The sequence below is a fragment of the Parasteatoda tepidariorum genome, chromosome 10, assembly GCF_982258835.1.
Source record: "Parasteatoda tepidariorum strain Cologne lab strain chromosome 10, Ptep-v5.0, whole genome shotgun sequence".
Taxonomy (NCBI): domain Eukaryota; kingdom Metazoa; phylum Arthropoda; class Arachnida; order Araneae; family Theridiidae; genus Parasteatoda; species Parasteatoda tepidariorum.
The window spans coordinates 8,097,226-8,121,256 of NC_141764.1; the positions used below are offsets into that span (position 1 = coordinate 8,097,226).

The 24,031-nt window shown below is 27.8% G+C and overlaps 1 protein-coding gene across 7 annotated transcripts in view; it reads right to left on the reverse strand.

The window, feature by feature from the left end:
- Positions 1-4,963: 4,963 nt before the first annotated feature.
- Positions 4,964-24,031, reverse strand: part of LOC122272510 (DNA polymerase delta catalytic subunit) — a 68,957-nt gene continuing 49,889 nt past the window's right edge. For 4 of the 7 annotated variants that reach the window (XM_087153787.1, XM_087153789.1, XM_087153790.1 and 1 more), the window contains exons 13-20: positions 23,506-23,739; positions 20,103-20,275; positions 17,766-17,918; positions 15,496-15,728; positions 14,428-14,538; positions 13,994-14,049; positions 10,105-10,202; positions 4,964-6,463 (exon numbers count right to left, since the gene is read on the reverse strand). In XM_087153787.1, the coding sequence (XP_087009913.1) occupies positions 6,361-6,463; positions 10,105-10,202; positions 13,994-14,049; positions 14,428-14,538; positions 15,496-15,728; positions 17,766-17,918; positions 20,103-20,275; positions 23,506-23,739 (1,161 nt within the window). In that variant the 3' untranslated portion in view covers positions 4,964-6,360. The remainder of the gene's footprint in view (positions 6,464-10,104; positions 10,203-13,993; positions 14,050-14,427; positions 14,539-15,495; positions 15,729-17,765; positions 17,919-20,102; positions 20,276-23,505; positions 23,740-24,031) is intronic. The other 3 variants (XM_087153791.1, XM_087153792.1, XR_015429914.1) reach the window with 2 other exon arrangements.

Consider the following 24,031-nt stretch of genomic DNA (forward strand, 5'->3'; position numbering starts at 1 on the left):
TTTTAAAAAAAAAAAAGAAGAAAAAAAATACCTGTGACGTGACTAGCTATTTTATATTGTACTGTTATTGTCGATGTCCATCCTTTGAGTCTGTAATGTAACGCTGCTAGTTAATCTATGTAAAATTAAATTGTCGCAACTAGGCCGGGATAGCCTGGTCAGTGGGGTCCCGGGCCCATGGCCAAGAGTTCGTGTGTTCGGACCCCGCCGGTCGAAGACTCCCCGTGTAGTAAATGGTGACTGATGCACGTTAAATCTGTCGAGTAAATAAATAAATAAAAAAAAATTTAAAAAAATTTTAAATAAATAATTTTTAAAAAAAAGAAGAAAAAAATACCTGTGACGTGTCTAGCTATTTTATATTGTACTGTTATTGTCGATGTCCATCCTTTGAGTCTGTAATGTAACGCTGCTAGTTAATCTATGTAAAATTAAATTGTCGCAACTAGGCCGGGATAGCCTGGTCAGTGGGGTCCCGGGCCCATGGCCAAGAGTTCGTGTGTTCGGACCCCGCCGGTCGAAGACTCCCCGTGTAGTAAATGGTGACTGATGCACGTTAAATCTGTCGAGTAAATAAATAAATAAAAAAAAATTTAAAAAAATTTTAAATAAATAATTTTTAAAAAAAAGAAGAAAAAAATACCTGTGACGTGTCTAGCTATTTTATATTGTACTGTTATTGTCGATGTCCATCCTTTGAGTCTGTAATGTAACGCTGCTAGTTAATCTATGTAAAATTAAATTGTCGCAACTAGGCCGGGATAGCCTGGTCAGTGGGGTGCCGGGCCCATGGCCAAGAGTTCGTGTGTTCGGTCCCCGCCGGCTGAAGACTCCCCGTGTAGTAAATGGTGACTGATGCACGTTAAATCTGTCGAGTCTCAAAGTCCTCCATGTTCCCATAACAAATCAATACCTCTGGGGGTACCGATCCAGGAGTTTCCTTGTCTGCTGGATTGGTTCAAAATTACAAGGCTACGGCGTTGAGCATTAGTAGTCGTAAACCCAAAAATTGGGTCGGCTGTTCAACGACGGTTATAAAATAAAATAAAATAAGTATAATTGAAAGCCGGGATAGCCTGATCGGTAGGGCGCTGGGCCCATATCCAAGAGGTCGTGGGTTCGATCCTCGCCGGCTGAAGACTCCCCGTGTAGTAAATGGTGACTGATGCACGTTAAATCTGTCGAGTGACAATATCTTCCACGTTCCCATAACGAATCAATACTTCTAAGGGGTTCTTATCTAGGAGTCTCCTTGTCTTCTCGATTGAGTTCAAAATTGCAAGGCTACGGAGTTGAACATTAGTAGTCGTAAACCCAAAATTGGGTCGGCTGTTTAACGACGGTTATAAAAAAAACTATTGGGGCCAGAAATTCGAATCCATCGAGAGAAAAAAAAAAGGTATGCGTTTTTGTGTCTGATTTCATAACTTGTCTGCACTAATTAGAATATTTGCGGTCACGTCTCAAACGCGTGGAGATCTGATCATTAATAAAAAATTTACTTAGGATGGTCCGTTATTATTATCCACCTGTTATTTATTTATTATTTGGGTACTCTTCAATTGTATTTCCAGGAATGGAAAAATAAAAGTTCGATTTTCTAAGTGTACTTTAAAATTATAAATCGTAAATTTTTTTTTTGTTGTATTGATTTTTTAAAACTTTTCATTCCTATATTTCTCTAATATATAATATTTACTTAAGTAAATGTTAAGAAATTATTTTTATGGGATTTATATTTCATTTTAATTTCTAAACAAGTTGCGATTGAAAAATAATACAAAATCTGATGCAACTTTGTCACAATATATATATATATATATATTTTAATAAAAGAGTAGCATTAATAGTCTAGGCTTGCAATTAGTAACACAATCGCTTTCCCACTGTTCCCAAAGTGCGTAAATTTTTTTAAAGATTTAATTCGTTGCTTTGAACTATTAAACGGTAGATAATCAGAAAATAAGATCCATCATAAAGTACTTTATTTATTATTTAACAGTGTAATTACTAGATATGACATTGCCTTAAAATTTAAAAGAATAAAATTTTTAACCATTTGCAATAATGTGCCACTTTTTAATATTTTTATGCATTTAGTTCAACCCGTTATTTCAAGTCCGTCAGTAGGTTTTTAAAAACTAAGAGAAGATTAAATAAAATTGTATAGAGCACATTCTATTGAAATCTGCCGAAAATTGACACATTACATTTAAAATTAATCAGTAATGTAAAAAGGGGTATTTAGTATAAAATAGAACTTATTGGTAAAAAATTATACGAATTATAAACATAAGTATTATATAACATTTTGCCAAAAAATTTATATTTAAAACAAATCCGTATAAAAATTTTCCAAACAAACTGACTTAAGTTCCAAACAAGCTTGTTGAATGCTATAAAACAAAAATAACTTTACGCGATACTAAAATCTTTCGACAGTTACAAAAGATAAACAAGATCTCTTAAAATTAATTCACAATGTTAATAGAAAACAATTGTAATTATAAACTACATTAATGCTCATCGATTTCAACATCAAAATCATTAACTAATAATAGAAATAATTTTTAAAAAAAATCATTAAATGGTATTTAAGATAACAAAGCCAAAAAGAAATAAATACAAAATTATTTCGTTAAATTACGAAACTAACTAAAGTTATTAACTTTTCATTAAATTATAAATAGCTTTTCAGTGTTTTCTTTTAAAGTAATAGTTTTTAAAAAGAATTCTGAAAATTATTGAGGAGGCCTATGTCCCCCTCCTCCCAATGCTATGCTTATGCACATGGGGTCAAAGAAGAGAGAGAACTAGCGCTGGTTGTTTGTGAATTAATATTGCGATATATCGTCAGAAAATATAGAAAATTCACAATGCAATTAAAATAATATATATATATATATTTCTCTTATATTTGACAATGTTTTCATTACCCAAAGGAAGATAAAAATGAATTTTTTTTTCCCTAAAACACATTTATTAATCATAACTTAGTAAATGGCTGGGTATTTATAAAAATTTAACCATATATTAACTAAGAAGGAAAAAACAGTTCCATATACATTGATAAATTATTAGCATTAAATGATAATTTCTCCTAGTTAATTTTTATTAATGATCTGAATAAAATAGAAAAAAAATATTACATATATTTTTAAAAAAAAAGAATACTATTTAATGACGTGAGATCTACACATACTAAAATTTTCATCAATAATTTTTCCCTTTTCATCAGCCGGTATTCCAAAGTATTTCCGAATTTTACTTTTAGCAAAATATTTAGCCACTAACTGGTAGTATAGTGGGCTTTTTATCCTGTCTCTATAATTTGTTTCTAAAATACAAACACCATTGATTAAAAGAAAGGCTGCTGAATGCAGCAGAATCAATGAGGAGTAATAAAGCTCATGGATCAGCAAAGCGGTGAGTTCGCAAAGAACAAATAGTTAGTTGCCTCACAAGGCTAGTAATAAAAAAAAACGTAAAATATTAAGTAAGAGTCAAACAATTAGTTGTTAAATTTAGCAACATTACCAACTACAAATTTCATTTATAAGAGAAAAAAATAAATAAATAACAAACAGAAAATAATGACACAAAAATAGGATTTATTTATCCATTCTTGTATTATTCAAAATAGCAACATATAAACTTATGTACGAAAATAAATATTTCACAACAGAAATTAGTGAATCATAATTGCCCAAAAAATAAAATACTTTTTGAAACTAAAAGATCTATTATATAATTAGATTTCAGTAAAAAATTCTTGATTAATTTCTTTAAAAATAGATGAAATGTTTTAATATTAGTAAATTAAAAAATGATAATGACAACAACATTGAAAAGTGTGCCAATGTAATAATGTCAAAAAGTGAACTTCATTAAAAAATAGTCTTACATTCTGGTTTTTTCCCTTATATACATTTTACATAAACTCTAAATGCATGGACAATGCTATAGTATCACAGTTTATTTTCAATAAATATATTTTATAAAGGGTTATAGAAATAAAGAAAAAACTATTTAATAAAAAGAAAGTGAGACAAATGATTTAAATTCAAATGATTAAAAAAACAATACCTAATAAAAGTAAAGTTTTATGTAAAAAATACTTATAAAAACTCCAAAAGAGGATCAAAACATTTTGCTAAATAAAACTCAAGTAGATTACTTGAATAATTTTAATTCAAGCATACAATTGATTGAATAATTTTAAGTTAAGCATACAATTAAATGAAATTGTAAATTATGATATTTTTCAAGACTGAAACTGGACATGATATATTTTGAACTTTATCAACAAGTGTTAACATATTAATTTAGCTGATATAATTTTGAAGAAAAAAAAACCCTCCAAAACTGAAAAACATTTACAAAATTAAGTAAAATTTTTACAACACTAAACCGAATAACAAATAATCAAAAAATTTAATTTAAATTGTGATTGAAAATTCTAATAAGCATCTTTTCTTTTAAACATTTAGTAAGATGGACAAAAACAATTTTGTTTAACGCATGCGGAGTTGCCTCTATAGTCAACTTTGAGAAATAGTGTGTAGGTAATAAAATATTACACAGTGTTACACATTACATAATATATTATACAGAAGTAAAATAAGGTGTCATAAAAAATAATTACAAAACAAAATAAGCTGGTGTTTAAATAAAATTTCATATTGGAATTTTTTTTTTTAAAAGTGAATTTGTTTCAACTAGATTTGAAAACAAATAAGAAAAAATTTATTAAAAATAACTTTTTGGGAAGATGAGTCTAGCTGAAATGCTGAGATAAAATTTGAACTTTATTGATAATACTGTTTAAGTGCATTATTTTAAAGAATTAAAGTTGTAACTATGAAAGATAATAAACAATATTTAACTAATAATTTTGGTCTAATAATTTTTGGGGAAAAAAAATGGGGCAAATGAAAACAATAAGTAACCAACAGAAAGAAACTAAATTAAAATATGCTTTATTTCTTCAATCTTCACATTATTTAAAATAGTAGCATAAAAATTCTTACTTGAAAATAAAACTTTTATAACAAAAATTAGTAAACTATAAATCACAGTAAAGTTAATTATATTATCTATTTTAAACAAAAAGATCTTTAATAAGTAATCTTTAAGCAAACATTTGTTAAAGAACTTAATTTCTTTAAAAAATAGATAAAATGTTTCATTAGCAAAGTAAAAAATCATAACAATAACTTTGAACAGAGACCCAATGTAATAATACAGAGAAAAAAAAAAGACAAAATAGACTAATATTTATGTTACATGCTTTACAAAATCTTAGATGCATGGATAATCAGTAACAATTATTAGATAGTATCACAGTTTAGTTTCAATAATCATCCCTAATAAGAAGTTACAAGAAGAAAAAAAATTTAACACTAAAAAAATTTGAAGACAAATGATTTATATAAGCTAGTAAAATAAACATTTTTAAATATGCAATGAAATTTAAGCTTTATTAAGAAAATAATTATATGAAACCTAAAAGGGTAGAAATTTTTTTACTAAAAGCAACTCAAGTGAATTAACTGAATACTTTTTATTCAAGCATACAATCTCATTAAACAGAATTAATTTTTTTAAAAAAACCCTAAAAGCAAGTTATTTTTTCAGACAAAAACTGAATATTATGCACTTTGAAGATCTTTAAGTTGTTCAGTTCAAGTAATTCAGTTTGTTAACACATTAATGAGCATTATAACTATATACAAGTGCTAACAAATCAAGTTAACTAATGGGATATAAATTTAACTTTTTTAAAGGCACAATATAAGCAATTATTATACAGGAACCGTCATATCAATAGAAGTTCAAAACATTTTGAGCACCGAGGAATATAGGTTTAACATAAGTTTTATAAAAAATCTTAATTAAAATAATAAACAGTTAAGAATTGACAAATTCAACGAAAAATAAAACACACTCAGAACAAATATTATATTTTCAATGAACACTAAACATCATAAATGCAAAACAAATTTTTTAAGTTTAAAAATTAAATACAATTTTTACATTTGCAATTAGAAGAAAGCAAAGTAAGTGGAACTTAAATTTTTTAAATTTACACGAAATATACATTAGTTACAGCTTGAAACAATTGAATCAGCTGAATTTTAATCAGCTGATTTAAATTTTTAAAACTTACAGCAATAGACTGAACAACACTAGACTGAACATCGTATTTTTTGACTTTATTGGACAAGTGTTTTATAAATTTAGGACAAATAAGCTATTTATTTAAAATTTGAAACAAGAGATGACATGAAAAAGTTTTTGTATTTATATATATATATATAATAAAAAAAAAGTAGCACAGCCAAAAAGGAAGGAACAAGTCTACCAGTCAAGTGTGGGTTGACCAAATCTCTCAATGACTTTTTCTTGATCGGTCAGATCTTTCCTCGCTTTGATCCGCATATAAAATATAGGACAATCTCGGCTATAACAACAAAACAAAAAAACATTTCAATATCATTTAATTCAATACTAATGCTTTATTGTTTTGCTTTGGGCAAAATTAACCTAACTTTGAAAAAAAAAATGCTTTTCTCTTTTCTGTATTAACATAACAACTTGCGCATATTAAATTATATCATTGTTTTTGCTTGATGGAGGTGTTTAATTAGTCATTAATTGCCTTGATTCTTCAAATACAATTTCTTTTCTCGCTTGGTCTATCAATTGATGGAATAACTACCTTTAAATGAGTACAGTACAGGGTTGCTTCTCATATCTGTAAAAAAAATCCCTGTTTTCCCTGTACACATTATACATAATATATTAAGAGGAAACACACTATCACTGTGCTCTAGTGAACTAAAGTAGGATAAAGATGCCAGTTTTAGTAGCAGGAAAAACTTGGAAAAATAAGAAAACAGCTCAACATAAAACAATGTTATAATAAATGAAATAATATAATATAGCTGAACTATTATCTTTAAATATCCTACAGATAGGTCTTTGAGAGGTATTGATTTTTAAAAAGAGAAAAATAAGAAATAAAATTCTTTGTTTGTCAGGGAAATTTTATAATTCCCTGATATTTTAGCTGATTTTTAATTTTCCTGTATTTTTCTGGTTTTTCTTATTCTCAATTCTCCCTGTGGAGTGGCAACCCTGAGTAATTAAGTAGATAAAGAGGTAAAGAATTTATCCTCGGCTCAATATCATAGAACATTTGCATATTTTTTTCTTTTCGTTTCCCTCCCGTTATCGATATACTAGCTTTTAAAACAGCAGATTTATTTCATTTCACGTAAACTCCCATAATGTATAAAGATTTAGAATGTTTTTAACTTTAACTTCCAGAGTATAATGTATTTATAACGTATGAATAATGTATTTATAAAATGAAAACTTTATGTCATTACAATTATGTTATTCATATTATGTTATCTGTGCAAGATAGAATTAATATTGTAATACGAATGAAATAGGGAGAAAGCTTGTAAATGAATATAAATCAATTATATAAATATCAACAATCAGTGAAGTCAAAAAAGAAGTAGTGCTATCTGTCTGGGGAAAGTGAATTGTGAAATGATATATCCATATTTATACCAATTTAAAAAAAACAAACGACTTATTAAATTGTTGTTAAAAATAAAAAATAACGTAAAGACAACTGTTTCTTTTTTTTTTCTTTTTCAAATTAAATAACAAGTTTTATTTAAATACTGGAACATACTTAGAATAGTTCAGATTGTACATCTAGTTCTAAATTTGGACTTCTGATATTTAAAAAAAAGACTGTTTTGTTCAAATTTGATTTTTTTTTGTTGCAGGGATGACATTAGTCCAAGAATGAATATATATATATATATATATATATATATATATATATATATATATATATATATATATATATATATATATATATATATCCAAAAATTTGACAAAAAAAGTAAAATTTTTAAACTTGTAAACCATCTATGTGATTATAAATCCTGATGATAAATTTTAAAATTGTATGAATCACATGCATGATTTTAAATGGAGAGAATATGAATCCCGATATGAGGCTTTTAAATCACGTGAATATGAAACTCTATATCGAATATGAAAAATGTGAAAATACAAATTATGATGCGTAATTTTTAGATCACGTAAATACGAATCACGGTGCATAATTTTTAAAGCGCACGAATACGAATCCCAATGTCTAATTTTTAAAGAATGTATAATACAAAAATCGATGTTTGATATTAGAAAAACAACAAAAACTAATCACGACATTGGACTTTAAGCTTGAGTGAATACGAATCGTTACATAGGGTTTTAAAAGGGCTTAAATACAAATCGCAGTATTAGATTTTTAAATCTCGTAAATCAGAATCACATTGTACGATATTTAAATCGCCCGAATAAGAATCAAAACGTTCAACTTTTAAATCAGGCAAATACGAAAATTTATGTTTCATAATAAAATTGCGATTTTAAAAATGTATCAATGCAAAACGTGTTACTGGATTTTTAAATCTCGTAAATAAGAATCATAATGTACGATATTTAAATAGCGTAAATAAGAATCGCAACACGCAACTTTTAAATTAGGTAAATACGAAAATCGATGATTGACGTTAAAATCGTGTGAATAAGAATAGAGATATTTGAAGAGCATGGACTAGGGATATCTAAAAGGCTTGGTTGTATTGCTTTTGTTTGGACATAATCAATAAAAATCTACAAGACTAATTGAATGAGCAAATAAATAGTTTCACCGCAAAATCTACCGCTTTTTTTTTTATCATTGCTTTAACGCCAGAAACTAGGAAGCAGCGACATCAGAATTACGAAAATACGAGCTATCGAACAGACCGATAAAAAACGGAAAATCTTTTTTTCTGTGCGTAAAATCGGAGAAAATAGCTAAAATAAGTAAAAATGCAGAAGGGTTAGCAGATAGGACGCAGTTTGAATTTTCTGTTTATCTTTGAAAATCGTAAATAAATATAATTATTTTATTTCACGACTGAATTTTCAAAAAAAGAGGGATATTTATATAAAATAAAAACGTGAAGCTTTTAGAGAATCAGAGTTTTTGATAAAAAGGCTGAAATTCGAGTGACAAAAGCGAAAATCCGCTGTAAAATCTCATCCCTGTAATAAAGGTAAACCAGTTTTATCCCAAGGAAATGATTTTTAGAGAAACTTCACAGGGAGGAATGAGGACTTCAATACTTTCGCTCGGCGGAAAATCTTCATAAAATATTTTAACTTGTGCAAAAAAAAAAATTTCTGCGGAAATTAGAGGGAAAAATCTGAAAAAAAGCAGAAATCCGCGGATGAATCACATCCCTGTTTTTGGTAATAGTTTCTCAAAAAGTAGTTACAAATAGTTCATGCAGCTTACATTTTTAAAATAATCTATAGCATTATATTTTTTAAAAAATGTACAATTTTTAGAGTTCAATAATTGAAAATAGATTAAAAAGTGTTGTTATATGTAAAATCCAAATATTAATATGATTCAAAGTAGGTCTGGTTCCAATTACTTTGGATAATTTAGTTAGGTTTATTACACACATTACTTCCATATTTTGTAAGAAATATTTCATATATAATATATATTTAATATATAATATAATCAAATGCATGTATTTTAGATTTAAATGTTACTAGAACCTTTTGCGCTGTGAGTACTTAATGCTGTTTGAACTAACATAAACAATAAATTTAAACTACGTTGTATAATCACCTGATTAAAAACATCATTTGCTTCGTGTCAATAAGAAATAACAATCAACATAAAATGGGCATCTGTTTGTGAGCACTTGTAAACGTTATTTCCTATTCATATATTTTTTAATCAGGCAATATCTTACCAGTTTCTTTGGATTATTTATTTAAATATTGTACAATATTTTTTATATAATTTCTAAAACTAGTTAAACAACGTGGTTATAAATTATTAAAATATAAGAATTTTAAGTTTTAGAGTGATAATGTCATTAAATAGGTGCCTGGAGAGCAAAAAGTTAAAACAAGACAAATGTACAAAATAAGATTTCATAGTGTCGTGGGAATGAAATTGATTGAAAATAAAGGAAATTTAAAATATTGATTTATTTTGTAACATACCTAGTGCACAATATTTCTTGATGTAGACTTCCCTGACATCTTTGGCATTCTGTCCACAGACGAGCAAATTTTTTCTCAAGATCTTGCAGATAATAAACCTGACAAGAAATATAAAAGCATAAAATATTTATAGTTATAAATAAGTAGATATAAACATGCCAAACAAAAAAGGGAAGAAAAAAAATTATGAAATATTGCTTTGTCTAATCCTAATGTGAAGCATTGTAATCGAAAAATTTGGTCAACATAAGCATAACTATTTATTTTTTAGCATCTACTCTTTTATTGAATTTTAATTTAGAATTTATCAGTTTTTTACTCACAAGGTAAGTTTGGATATTTTTATAGAAAATTAATAAAAAAAAAATATTTTCTTTACTTAGTTATGAAGAAATTTTTTTTCCAGCTTTACAACAGAATATTCATTATAGATAATCAGCAAGATGAATCCAAACCTCTGATAAAACATAACTTCTTCAAAGGTTTTCTCAAATAAAGCTTCCCTCAGTCCAAAGATAGGTACTTCATTTACATCGCACCAGAGCTGCAGAATGGACTATTGGCGACTGTCTGGGAAACATTCCTGAGGATGATCCGAAGGCTCACCTGCTTTGGTAGCCCGACGACATGTGCGCGAAGTCAAGCACTTTACGGTAGAACAGTTTAACGAGGACCGATATTGCTCACTCTCGGTCCCTACGCAGGCGGATCAAAGTGATCACCCACCCACTTACTGACTGCAGCCAGTGATGCTTGATTTCTGTGTTCTACTGGGTCTTTATGATCAGTACAATGCTGGACCCCAGTCCAAAGAATCTGACCAACTTTAATGTCTACATCAAATGCACACTTTTCTTGTTGAAGTGATCCATGATTTAATTTTGGAGATTTCTGAATCAAGAATTTTTTATAGGGTTCCCATCCCGAACTTTGGGGACCAGGGTGTTCCTCTTAATATGGTGTTTTCACATTAACAAAACATTGCATGGAAATGGGTCATTTTTTAAAATTGGTTTTACCGATAAATAACTAAATATAAATAGATTATAAAAAGAGAAAAATGTTGTTTGCTATCCATTTATTGGTGGATAAAAGAAGCATCTAACTTAAAGAAATATAAGCTAAAGAAATATCTCCTTTTTAAATCAATTATTAAAAATAAAAAAAAAATTAAATATTTTTTCACAAAAGTAAATAAATATATTGATTTATTAATTCACGTAAAGTAATAATTTTTCAAGTAAAATACATTCTATTACATTGGCCTACCAAAGTTGAAAAAAAAAAAAAACCCAGCTTTTTTGGTTTAAAACAGGTTTTTTTTTGTTCATTTAAAACAAAAAACTAAATACATTAAGGTCCAAATTAAAAATAATTTACCATTAAAAAGTATTTCACAGAAATTTTTTTAATAATTGATTCATATTTTGATAAAGAATGCAAACAAAAATATTCAATTTTGCTCAAAAATATGTGAACATGATGAAAAAATAATAATTAAAGATCTTGAATATTTTTAACTTTACTTAACAAGTAAAGTAAAACCTAAACGTCTTTTTTTTAATAGTGCAAGTTAGTTTATCTCTTTCATTGCTTTTCTTTAGCAGTATACAATTTGTAGTATCGATATCAACCAATTGTTTTAAAATAAACATAGTTTATTTTTTAAATCAATAACAAATTTCAATATAAATGAGCGTGAGACATTCAAGGCAAGATAGTCAATTTTTTCAACTAAAAAACATTAGAATTCACAGAATGATAAAAAGAAATTTATTTATTTTAAAAAAAGGCTGCATAAATATATAAAATAAAGGTATGTTTTAGTACTAACGGTAGAAAAAATTAAATACTTTTTTATAATTCATTTGAACATGATGGAGCTATTTTAATTTAACAATATTTAAAAATTACAATAATTAATATAAAGATACTGCATATATACAATACAAATTTATTTACCTTGGTGACAGAAAAAAATACTAAATTAAATTGAAAAAATAAAATTTAAAAAACACCTCATTCCTATTCGTACTTTCAACTGTAGCAAATATAAGGTGTTTAACAGGTAGATAAAAAAAAAAATTGAGAAACCTGAGCACTTTCAATAATTGCATTATTTATCTAGTTCTTCTAAACCACTTCTACATAAACATTTATGTTTTTTGAAGTAATACCATAGCTGCCAACCCCTACTTATAAAAATGCAGAAGATTTCTACTGCATGCTAATAAATTTATAAAAAAAAGTAGATTTCAATTATTTATTATTTCATAAATCCATTATAATATAATGAGCATAAAAAAAGGATAAACACAACTTTTTTTAAAAACAAGAAAAGAAAAAGATTTTTGACCCGCTACTTGATGGTAGAATAATATTCATTTATTAATTCTTCATTACTTGGAAAAGTATAATATTTTAAGTATCATATAAACATTATTTAGTTTAATTACAACACAACATTTAATCTATATTATGCAATATTATATAAACTTATAAGAATTAATGCAAAACAAATTACATAATTAAAAAAATTAATTTTGCAAAGATGTTTTAGTAGCACTTTTTGCATTAATCAAAGAGAACGTCCAGACTGTTCAACATGTTTAATACACCATTTGCATTTTAACCCCAATACAACCATCTTTAACAATAAATGCTAAACCACATCTTCATATCTTTTCAATTGATTAATCAAAAAATATCCCCCCTAATGGATGAAGTTTCGAGTCAGAGTCATTTGTCCCATCAATTGCACTAGAAAATGCGACGTATTTCAATTTCATTGTGATCATTCAATTTCATTTTTTGAAGTTCATTGGCCATCTCATTTACTATAGCAGCACTCTAAATTCTGCCATAACTATAATTCTTAGAATCAGGAAACATCTTTTTAAAAAGTTTTCCAGCATGATCTACTAAAAATGCTGTGAGGAGATATTCAGCATTTGTCTCTTTTACAATAGCTTCTTCATTAATACTCCTTCGAAAAAAAGAAACTATCTTCGCTGTTGAACCAAAAAATTCTTTGTTCTTCTGGTGTTTTGTCGATTTTAAGTGTCTGACTATATCAGCCTTACTGCCAGGCACGATACTAAAGTCATTTTTTACGCACGTCACAATGTACATCATTACTCCAAGGTTCTATCTAGAAATAAATGGAAACTCAAGAGAATAAGTCTCCTTAAATAACTTGTTTGTATTGTTTTCTTTCAGCCATAATAATTAAAAATTAACAAGATTAATCGAATGAGCAAATAAATATTTCAACTGCAAATCCACCGCTATTTCATTTTTACACGTGCTACTTTCTTTCAAGCATTGGCAAACATTAAGTTACGTGATAATAGGGAGCTCTTCGAAGAAGAAGCCTAATTTATTTCCTTATTGGTAGACGAGAGGAGAAATCCATTACGCCATGCCTTAAAGGGAGGATCACAGTAAACGGGCCATTACAAGAGCAGCACGACGTCTGAATCAAAGAAACTACGAGTTAGCAGGCAGGCGGGTAAAAAATGGATAAAATAAGCTTTTGCAAAATGTAGAATTGTTGGCAGTTATATAATACTGATTCCCATTATCAATTAAACTCAAAATTGCAAAAAGCATCTTTTTTCATTTTGCTAAACTGGAAGAATTTAGATAAATAGTAGAAACTTCAATTATATGAAATTTTTTTTAAAAAAAAAAAGAAGTTTTTTTTTGTTTTTTCTTTAAAGAAAAAAACTTTTTGTTTAAACCACACTGGTTTAAACTGCGAACCAACTTGATTTAATCCAACTCTCCCTACATTAAATAATTTGGTGTCTATCCATAATGATCATCACATAACACTTCCACTAAATAATATTTTTTATGGGTACAAATTAAATCATTCTATATTTACCTCAGTTTGATATATTTCACTTTCTTTACACTTACAATGTTCACAAACTGAATCATCTAAAACAAAAACAAGGTATTAATTTATCACTACATCAAAAAAGTAGAATTTTAATAGTTGATTCATAAACCAATTCAGAATGAAAAATAATACAAAAATAGTAAAGAAAATATTAAAAGCAAAATTATGAGACCCATGTACAAAGAGTTGCTGCAGAGCATGTTGGTATCAATCATAAAAAACAAAATTGACATCTAAATGAAAGATACGAGCACCCAAACAATTTTATCAGTCAACAACTAGATCACTAAAATAAAAAACGAAGAAAAAAAACTAAACTATAATGTTTTGAAAAAAAAAGTCTCCATTATTTCATAATTTAAAAAGTCAGACTTTTGTCCCTTCAATCAGTAAGTTCGCTGCAAAATATTATTTACCTGCTTTTAAAACTGATCGACAGCCAAGGCAGGTACTTTTCTTCTGCGTAAAAGCTGACAAAGCTCCGATTTTGGATGTAACTATAGTTTTTGTACGTGTATGGTCACCACCTATAATTGAAAAATGTTTTTATATATTGTACAAACATATAGGAATAGATATATTCAATGACTAACATACACATAAAAAGGGTGCGTAGCCAGATTTTCTTCAACATAAAATAAGCACTCAAAAAAATATTAATAATCACTTTCCAAAAAAAAAAAATTCATAATTAGGATCTGTTCAGTAATAAAAATTATTTTTTTCTATCGTTAAAATTTCTTAATTTATTTATAAACATAAAATCTATAAAATTCAAAAACATTACATAATCAAGATAAAATAACTAGTTTCTGATAAATATTGCACAGAAAATTGTGAAAATCATGCATCTTTTGTAATTTACAATGAAAACCGACACGGCAAAGAAAAAAAAAACTCTTTTTAAAAGATAGAAAACTAAGCACTTTTTACAAACCCCGAATAAAAAAGCACCTTTAAAGGCTTTTAAAAAATGTAACTAAAAAAAAAAGTACCTTTAAGCACTTTTTAAAAACGCTATGCACCCTGATAAATTATAGAAAAAGAGTTTTCAGAATAATCAACAATCCTTTTAATAACAGATACTAACTCATATAATTAGTGTATCCCCTTTTGAGCTAATTGTTATTATATTATTTTGCTGATTTATTTACTTTCATATTTCACTAGTATATAAAAAATATAAATAAAAAATATTATAAACTAATAAAAAAATAGTAGTTCATTGTTAGTTTGCTAGTGAATAAACAAAAAAATAAAAGAGAGACAGGACATAATTTAATTTTAAAGAAATTTTGTGCAAGAAACAGAAAATAATACAACCTATTAGTTCTTTGAAATACACATTTAAGATTACAATAAATATTGTACAACACAAATGAAGGAAAAAAACGATAATACATTTATAAACCTTAAATTTGTCAGGAAAAAAGGAATCAACTCAAAATGAGAATAAAACAAAAATATTTATAAAAAACACTTACAGAGAAGAATAGATTCTGCTTTTTCGCCAAGCACTGGTTCAAATATTCGTAACAATGGTTTAGATATTTGGTTTTCTAAGTAATACTGCGTATCAATTGGAATGTTATTTTCTAACACATAAATTGGATCTTCAGATTTCAAATAAGCAGCCGTCTTTTTACTTGCAGCGATTATAACATAGGGTACTCTGTCTCCCAGATTTGGTGCACTTCCGGGATCACGCTTCTTCATTCTAGAAAAGGGGAAATAACAGTAAAAAACCATAAAGATAAATAAATGTATAACATCGAAATAAATCATGTGGAAATCAACAGCAAAAACTGTCAAAAATGCCGATCGAAATGCCGCATAGATTTTGGGCAAATCCAGCCTGTTAAAAAAAGTAATTATTGAAATGTGTAATTCCAATTTCTTAATAACATCGTATAAAAATATCGAGATTTAAAAAAAGATGTGGATATCAGTAGCAATAACTGTGAAAAAGTTGATCGAAAAAATCATTGCATAAAAAAGCGACTCACGAATTGAATTTTGAGTGTCACAATAATAAAACATAAACAATACATCAATTTTAAAAAATGGAGAAAATTCGTAACAATAATCAGCTGATAGAACATCGAAACACCACACGAATTTAGAATGGTATTGATACAAATCAAGCGTATCAAAAAGTGATCATTCAAATGTGTGATTCAAATTTTGTGCATTTTAATATCGGAATTTCAAAAACCATGAGAAAATGAGTTGAACTAACTGTAAAAGAAAAAAAAAGATTGAAACACAGATTCACGATGATGTCGAGCGTGCTGAAAAGTGATTACTGAAATGCACGATATGAAATTTCCATTTTGTAATATCACATTAAAAATTTATTTGATCAATTTGTAGCCAAATATAAAAGAAGGCAAATGCATTACATTGATTAAATAATTCTTCTGTTACAATTCGGAATTTGCAGCAAAATCGCTACTCATAAAAATGAAAAAAAAAAAAATCCCTTTTTTCTAGTCAACAATCTTTAAAATGGCTGCCATTTCAGAATTACTTTTTAGATTATCAATTTCATACTTTAGTGTTCGCCTCAGTAGTTCATTAATTCCAACTGAAGTAATGGATATTTTTTTTGTTGAACTTTCTTGAAGTTTATCTAAAGTTGCATTTTTCTCTAACAAATCTGCAGAAAATAAGTTGTCATCGTATTTGGAATAAGAACTTAGGAAGAAAAAAATTTAGTGCTGGTAAGGGCAGAATAAAAGTCTTCTTAATGAGATTTCACATAGGTTTCGAAATTAAATTTTAAATTAGCGGAACTCCAAGAAAATATTGTTGAAATATTAATAGATTCGCAGAAATCTGCGAATTAACAGTCTTGAGATCAGCGAAATTCCGCTAATCTCCATTGTGGCTCAGGTGATAGAGCGTTCGCCTTCCAATGAGGTGAACCAGGTTCGAATCCCAGTGATGGCTGGTCGATACAATTTCCACACCTGGCTTACACAGACCACAGTGCTGACATAAAATATCCTCAGTGGTAGACAGATCATGGGTTTGAGCCCCCTTGCTGTCAGGCTAACCCTGGGAGGTTTTCGTGGTTTCCCCCTCCGTGTAACACAATGTTAGTTCCGTCAAAAAGTCCTCCACAAAGGCAAATTTCTCACAATACTTCATCCATGAGTTTCCTTGTCTTCTGGATTCGTTTCAAAATTATAAGGCTACAGAGTTGAACATCAGTAGCCATAACCCAAAATTGGGTTGGCTGTTTAACGACAGTTATAAAATAAAATTAGTGGAAGAATCACATACCTGTATTCAGTTACTAATATGATCCCCAACAGAAATAAATTTATAAAAAATCTTTCTTCATTGTGAAAAATTTGCCTTTAAATGGCGGCACAATCAAATTTAAATATATCTTTCCTACTACAAAGGAGCAAAAAGCTAACTGTATTTTATTTGTGGTTTAGACATATCAACATAAAAAATAACTGAGCAAATTTATTTTGCTTCACATATTATTGCACATCAATACTATAAAAACAATTTGGAAATAAAAGCATGGATAACTATTTTGTTACTCTCAGTGATGTTGTTCTGTAAGTTTTATAAATTGCATCGAACATCCCATGTACAATTCAAATCATCATTGCATGTTGTTTTGAGGATATTCAAAAAGTGAAATGAAACATTAGAAAATAGGTTTATAGATCTATCTATACACGATAACCTACTTAAAATTTACAATTCATTAAAAGTACATTTTAAAACTTACCGATGAGCCAGTTCAACATGAGCTTGTTTAGCTGCATATTCTTCATCTGTTTTTGTCAACTCTTTGGTAATAACTAATTGTGATATGTCAATTCGGTTACAAAGCAAATCTGCTATAGTTTGTTTGGCATAATCACAAGCACCCTCTGGATCCCTAAAATCAATTAATACTACATAACAAAACTGGCAATAAACTATAAAAATATGGTAATATATCTTACTATACACTAATATTTCTGCATGTAAAATAAAATCCAATAAAACCTAATACGAATTTAATAAATAATCTAAACCTTATAGTCTATTTGATATCAATCTTTAAACTAAAAGAAGTAGATAAATTGATGTGTATAGTGAGCAAAATAGTTAACACCTTGGATAAATTTGATCTAATAATTGGATTTACATGTATAGAATAGGAGTCCCTCTAAGTTGTTTGAAGGCCTAATCAAAAATATGTTAATTAATTAGGGACGATGATATTTTAAATACACATGCATGTAATATTTCTGCATGTAAAATAAAATCCAATAAAACCTAATACGAATTTAATAAATAATCTAAACCTTATAGTCTATTTGATATCAATCTTTAAACTTAAAGAAGTAGATAAATTGATGTGTATAGTGAGCAAAATAGTTAACACCTTGGATAAATTTGATCAGATACAAAAATGTATTTTCCTTGAATAAATATAATTTTTTTTCCCAACAGATTTTGATTTTTGACCCAGATCATGAAGGGAAAAAATCTGGAAAATAGGATCTCAATAGTTTAGGTATGAGAACAATCTAAAGTTTGAATCCTTCGATGTTAAACCAATAAATTGATGTTACATTTTGTATGCCTTAGAATTAAAAAATTTTCTTAACTTTTTATAAATTAATTAACAAAAGGTAAATTAATAATCATGAAAAATTAATTTTTGCATGGAATTGGATAAACAAGTTTCATAATCATTCACAGAATACTTTTGATTTGCTTTATATGGAGAGACCTCTGATATGGATAAGTATGCAAAAATCGAAATAAATTTTAAGGGGCCTAAACTACCAACTAATTTTTCAGATTGCTGCAAACCCACCTCTCTATTCTGAGGGTCAAGAATATAAATCTTTCAATATTTATGCATACATACCTACCAACAATCACTCTTTCCGAGAATGGATTTTCGAAGTGGTTGTAAAACAATTACCGAAAAATAATCTTACTCAAAAATATATTTATATTTTGATTAAGTTGAAACTTTCTATCGTAATGACTATTTCATTTTTTCATATTTGTAGTTATTATTTATATGTAGTGGTGGTCAAACTCATTTATAATTATTATTATAATTCAAAAGTTTAATGGAATAATGAGTTTCACTACCGCTTTAAATATGAAAATAAAATCTTCTGGGAAAACCAAAAGAGTTGGCAGCTATGTGATATACATATGTGTGTATGTGCTTAATCAAAAAAGGATGTTTTGCATCTGATTTTAAAACTTTAAATATTATATGCACTAACTCACTATCATATTTAAGGATTGGTTCTTGAATACACAAAATTTACTCTTAATACGCATCAATTTGTTAGATCAAAACTTCAGGATGTTTATGTTTTTTTCGCACTGCACATCACAGAATATGTGATGAGATGGATCTATATTTTTTCTACAAAAGTTATCACAATGTTTTTATTAATTCATCCTTGTGCATGCATTTCAATTTACAACTGAAATTTTTACCATTTTCCAAATAGCATAAAATCTCTATGACACCCAAAATGGATGCTAGTTACAGTTGCTTCTCGATCATTTACAAGCAGAATTTAGTCATTTTATCAAAATAGAATTCAATGTAAATTGACAATTCGACTAGCTAAAAAGCTCAAATTTCAAGTAGAACTCTGTGCTAGGTGGCTATGCAAGTTACAGTTGCTTCTGCATGGTGCAAGAAAATTTACTACCAATCAAAATTTTGACTTAAACCAACAGATAAAAAAATGCCAAAATTATTTTGTTTTTAATCGGACCTAAAGAAAAACAGTTAACACCATATTCATCATTAAAATAATTAAACTATCACCATCTAAAATTCCTTCCTCATATCTTTAAAAAATGATACGCCCAACAGTTCCAGTCTATCAAAAAAAAAAATATATACATATATATTTTTTTTTCCTTTTTATTTACTAGAAAAACAGCAATTTTTAAAAATTTAATTTTATTAAATACTTATAACTTTCTTTTATTTTTAGTCTTACACTCTCTGTTTCCCAATCATATTAAACAAATTTGGTACATAAATGCTATTTTAAAAAAATAAATAAAATGTTTTTAGAAGGTTCCTAACCTGTCGATAAGGAGTTTCTTTAAACAAGAATTGATGAGATTTGCAACCAAAGGACAGTTATCTCTTCTCACAGTTTCAATTCCTTTGCAATCCATTTTATCATGGGTTTCTGGTCTTGTAAAGTAAAGACCAGCATATCGCTTCTTGTTGATCAGCAGATAGGGATAATAAACCTAAATAAATTCACAAAAATATTTATTAAATTCCTTTTTTTACAATGTAATGACCTGGTAACATTCAATATAAGAACATTACATAAAAGCACCAAAAACCTCATAAAATTCCTTTAAAATAGGGGAATCATTATTATTCAAAATTAACATTAAAACTACAAAAACAAAGATAATAATCTTTGAACTATGATCAAAATATTTATCAAACTTAAAATAAGTTTCTAAGGGATACCTGAAGGCTTAACTAATTTCAAATTAATGGTATTTAATCTCCTTTATTCAAATAAAGTGTTGGTAAAATTTTATCATGATAATGATTTCTTTCTTTTATTTCACATATTTTGTGGAACCCTGTAAGGTTTGTCTGGTGTAGAAGGAAATAGATGTAATATTGTTTTTATGATTGAAATTTTTTTTAAAAAATTAAAAATGTAAATGAATAATGTTCTAAAATGTTTAGTTCTCAATAAGATATTGATAGTATTAATAATAATTTTTCTAGTTATTAGTAAATTTGAATTTATATAGTGTATGTCCTAAAATATACCCTAAAATTTTTAATTCAATTATCTTATACCAATAATGAATGTTTTAAATTTTACAATAATAAATTGTATGTATGACATTGAATTCATGAAAACCAATCCTCTTGCATTTAAAATTTTGTCTTCTTTTTTTTAAAATTGGCCTTTTGTAAAAGTGATATTCTTGATAATAATTGCAGTTAATGCAATGTAAATTAATTTCATGACAATTATATAACAATGAAATTTGAGACATTGTTGTATAGTCAAATCGGGCATTAATAAAGTCAAGTAAGATTTATTATGCTTTTTTTTTTTTTAGAAAAATTTAAAATTTTTTTTTTAATTGATTTGATAGCTCTAACAGTTTTAACGCTATAAATATTTAATGAGTAAAAGGTAAGTCAAAAATTGTATACTTCATACATTAAACCCTCATTGCTTCTAAACTATTATTTCAAATGACCATTTTATTGGATTAAGCGTAAAAAATTAAATTTGAAGAAATGCCTCACTTGTTTAGATAGCAATGTCAGTTGCATAAAGTGGTATAAGTAACGATACTTCACTTGCCTACTGGGCAATGTTAGATACGTAAATAAATATAAATAAAACATAAATATTGTCTATATTAGTCACTTCATTCAACATAAAAAAAATCGTAAAAATACTAGATAGTATTTAAGTATATCCCCCTTAACCTTTTAGAAACACAACATGAAATTCATTGTTATCTTTATCATTTCTGTATTATGAGCTAGAAATCAAAATTCCTTTTATACTATGCTGCTTCACTAATGTGGAAATGAAGTGATCAGAGTTTTTTTTGCAGCTGAATAAAGACTTTAAAATGCACAAAATTAAAGGAAAATCAATCAATATTCTACAGCGTCTGTGATTTCCTTTTCCTCCCTTTACAAACATTGTTGAGAATTTATGAGATAATATTGAACTGGAGAACTGGTCTTTTAACTAAAAGAGGTTTTGATCTTTTAAGAATATAGAAAAAGAAAATTTTACGGAAGATTTCTGGAACAATTTGTAAAGATGGGTATTGAACAATCAGAAATAAAGAGAAAAAGAAATAAAGTTGTTAGAAGAAGAGAACATAAAATCCTTTACCAAGAAAAGGAGATCGTCCGTGAAGAGGCGAAAATGAATATTTTGAAGATCCAAGAGAACCGCATACAATACATGTCAGATGTCTGAGTAGACAATACATACAGATGTGTCATCACAAAAAACATTAATTAATATTTGTTTGCATATGTTCTATTTGTTCTACATATTCTATTTATATATTCAGAAAACTATAAGTTGTCAAAATCATCTCCCAAAATCAGTTGCCAGTATCAGAAACAACGATTGTTGGAGTGGCATATGAGGGAATGCTAGTTAGGTGATTTACGCCAGGATTTGTTGCTGAGGCCAGTAAGTTGCACGAAAATGAATATTTTGAAGATCCAAGAGAACCGCATACAATACATGTCAAGATGTCTGAGTAGACAATACATACAGATATGTCATCACAAAAAACAATAATTAATATTTGTTTCATATGTTCTATTCGTTCTACTTATTCTATTTATATATTCAGAAAACTATAAGTTGTCAAAATCATCTCCCAAAATCAGTTGCCAGTATCAGAAACAACCATTGTTGGAGTGGCATATGAGGGAATGCTAGTTAGGTGATTTATGCCAGGATTTGTTGCTGAGGCCAGTAAGTTGATGGGATTCGGTCCTACATTAGACTTTCCAGGAAAATGCTGCTGGAGGGTGTATAAGCGAACTAAACTTAACTAATCTGAGACTATGTGGTAGATGTAATGTGTGGGCAGGCCACTGCGTGTAGGCATGTTCTAAAATAATTTTTAACTCTTGAATACTATATATATTTTTTTGGTTGCTAAATTGTTCAGTTTAGATGATTCTTATTTATCACTGGGATTAGCCCCACTAATCCCATATTATATACAGCAAAATCTTGCTACAACAATATTTTGGGGACCAAATAAATATATTGTTGTAGGGAGAGATATTATATCAATACTACTTGGATACATACTTTGGGGACACAATAAGATTTTTTCAAAATTTTAATGTTATATAGGTATTAACTATAAATCAATTTATAAATTAAATAAAAATTTAGTTTGCAGAGTAGTTATTATGGTTAAACATGAAATCAGGTAGAAATGTTACATCTGTGACTTCTTAAGAGATAAGGGAGGCAATTCTAAGAATGGAAGGTCTTGGGGTGGTCTATGTGTATCAAGGATGGAGTATTGAAATCTGAATACAAAAGCCATTCACTGTGGTGAAAAGAAATAAGATAAATACATAATCAGTAGTGAGTCTTCTCATGACAGAAAAAAATGGCAAAATAAGATCAAATAAGATTTTTTCCATTACTTGAAAATCAGTAATATATGGGGAAAATAAGGTTGAAATTTCGAAGAAAAAAATTGTTTTACAGGGATTTATAGCTTCAGAGAATATCGCAATATTGAGAGGCAGATAACATTAATTCATATGCATGTTCGTCGGGATCACCAAACATTATTGTAGCAAAGGGAGTTATTGTTGTATCAGATATTGTAGTAGCGATACACATAACATATACAACTTTAATTTTTTTATAACTGACAACATAAAATATCATTTACAGAAAAATAAGTAATTAAAATGGATAAAAAAAAAATACTTTTTCAAATTCCAGTTTAATGGGTTTTTCAAAATGACTTGAAACGAAATTGGCTGCTTCTCTTCCTAGGTCCATAGCTTCTTTCACAGTTTTGACTCCAAAATTGACCATCACGGAATCAGTGTCCCCATAAATGACCTTGGCTGTATGAGAATAGCCATTCTCTACTTTATACTTCTCCTCAAGGAGTCTCTTTGTTTCGTCAATCATCATACGACCAAATGCCGTCACACTCTATAAAATCGAATATCAAATTCTAATTTACATAATAGTTAAACTTCATATATTTGTTACAGTGTCTCAAAAAGCATTATTAATTGAATTATAAATATATATATATATATATAATATTTTAAAATTTATTGAAATAAATTAAAAAATATTATACATTATCTAGTGGGTTATACTAAACATTAAGAGGACGTGAAGCCAAATCTTTTAACAAAAAATATGCACCTTTTAAGTACTTTTTAAGCACTCAAAAGGTATTTTGCATTAACAAAATGCAAAATAATTTTCAGAGACT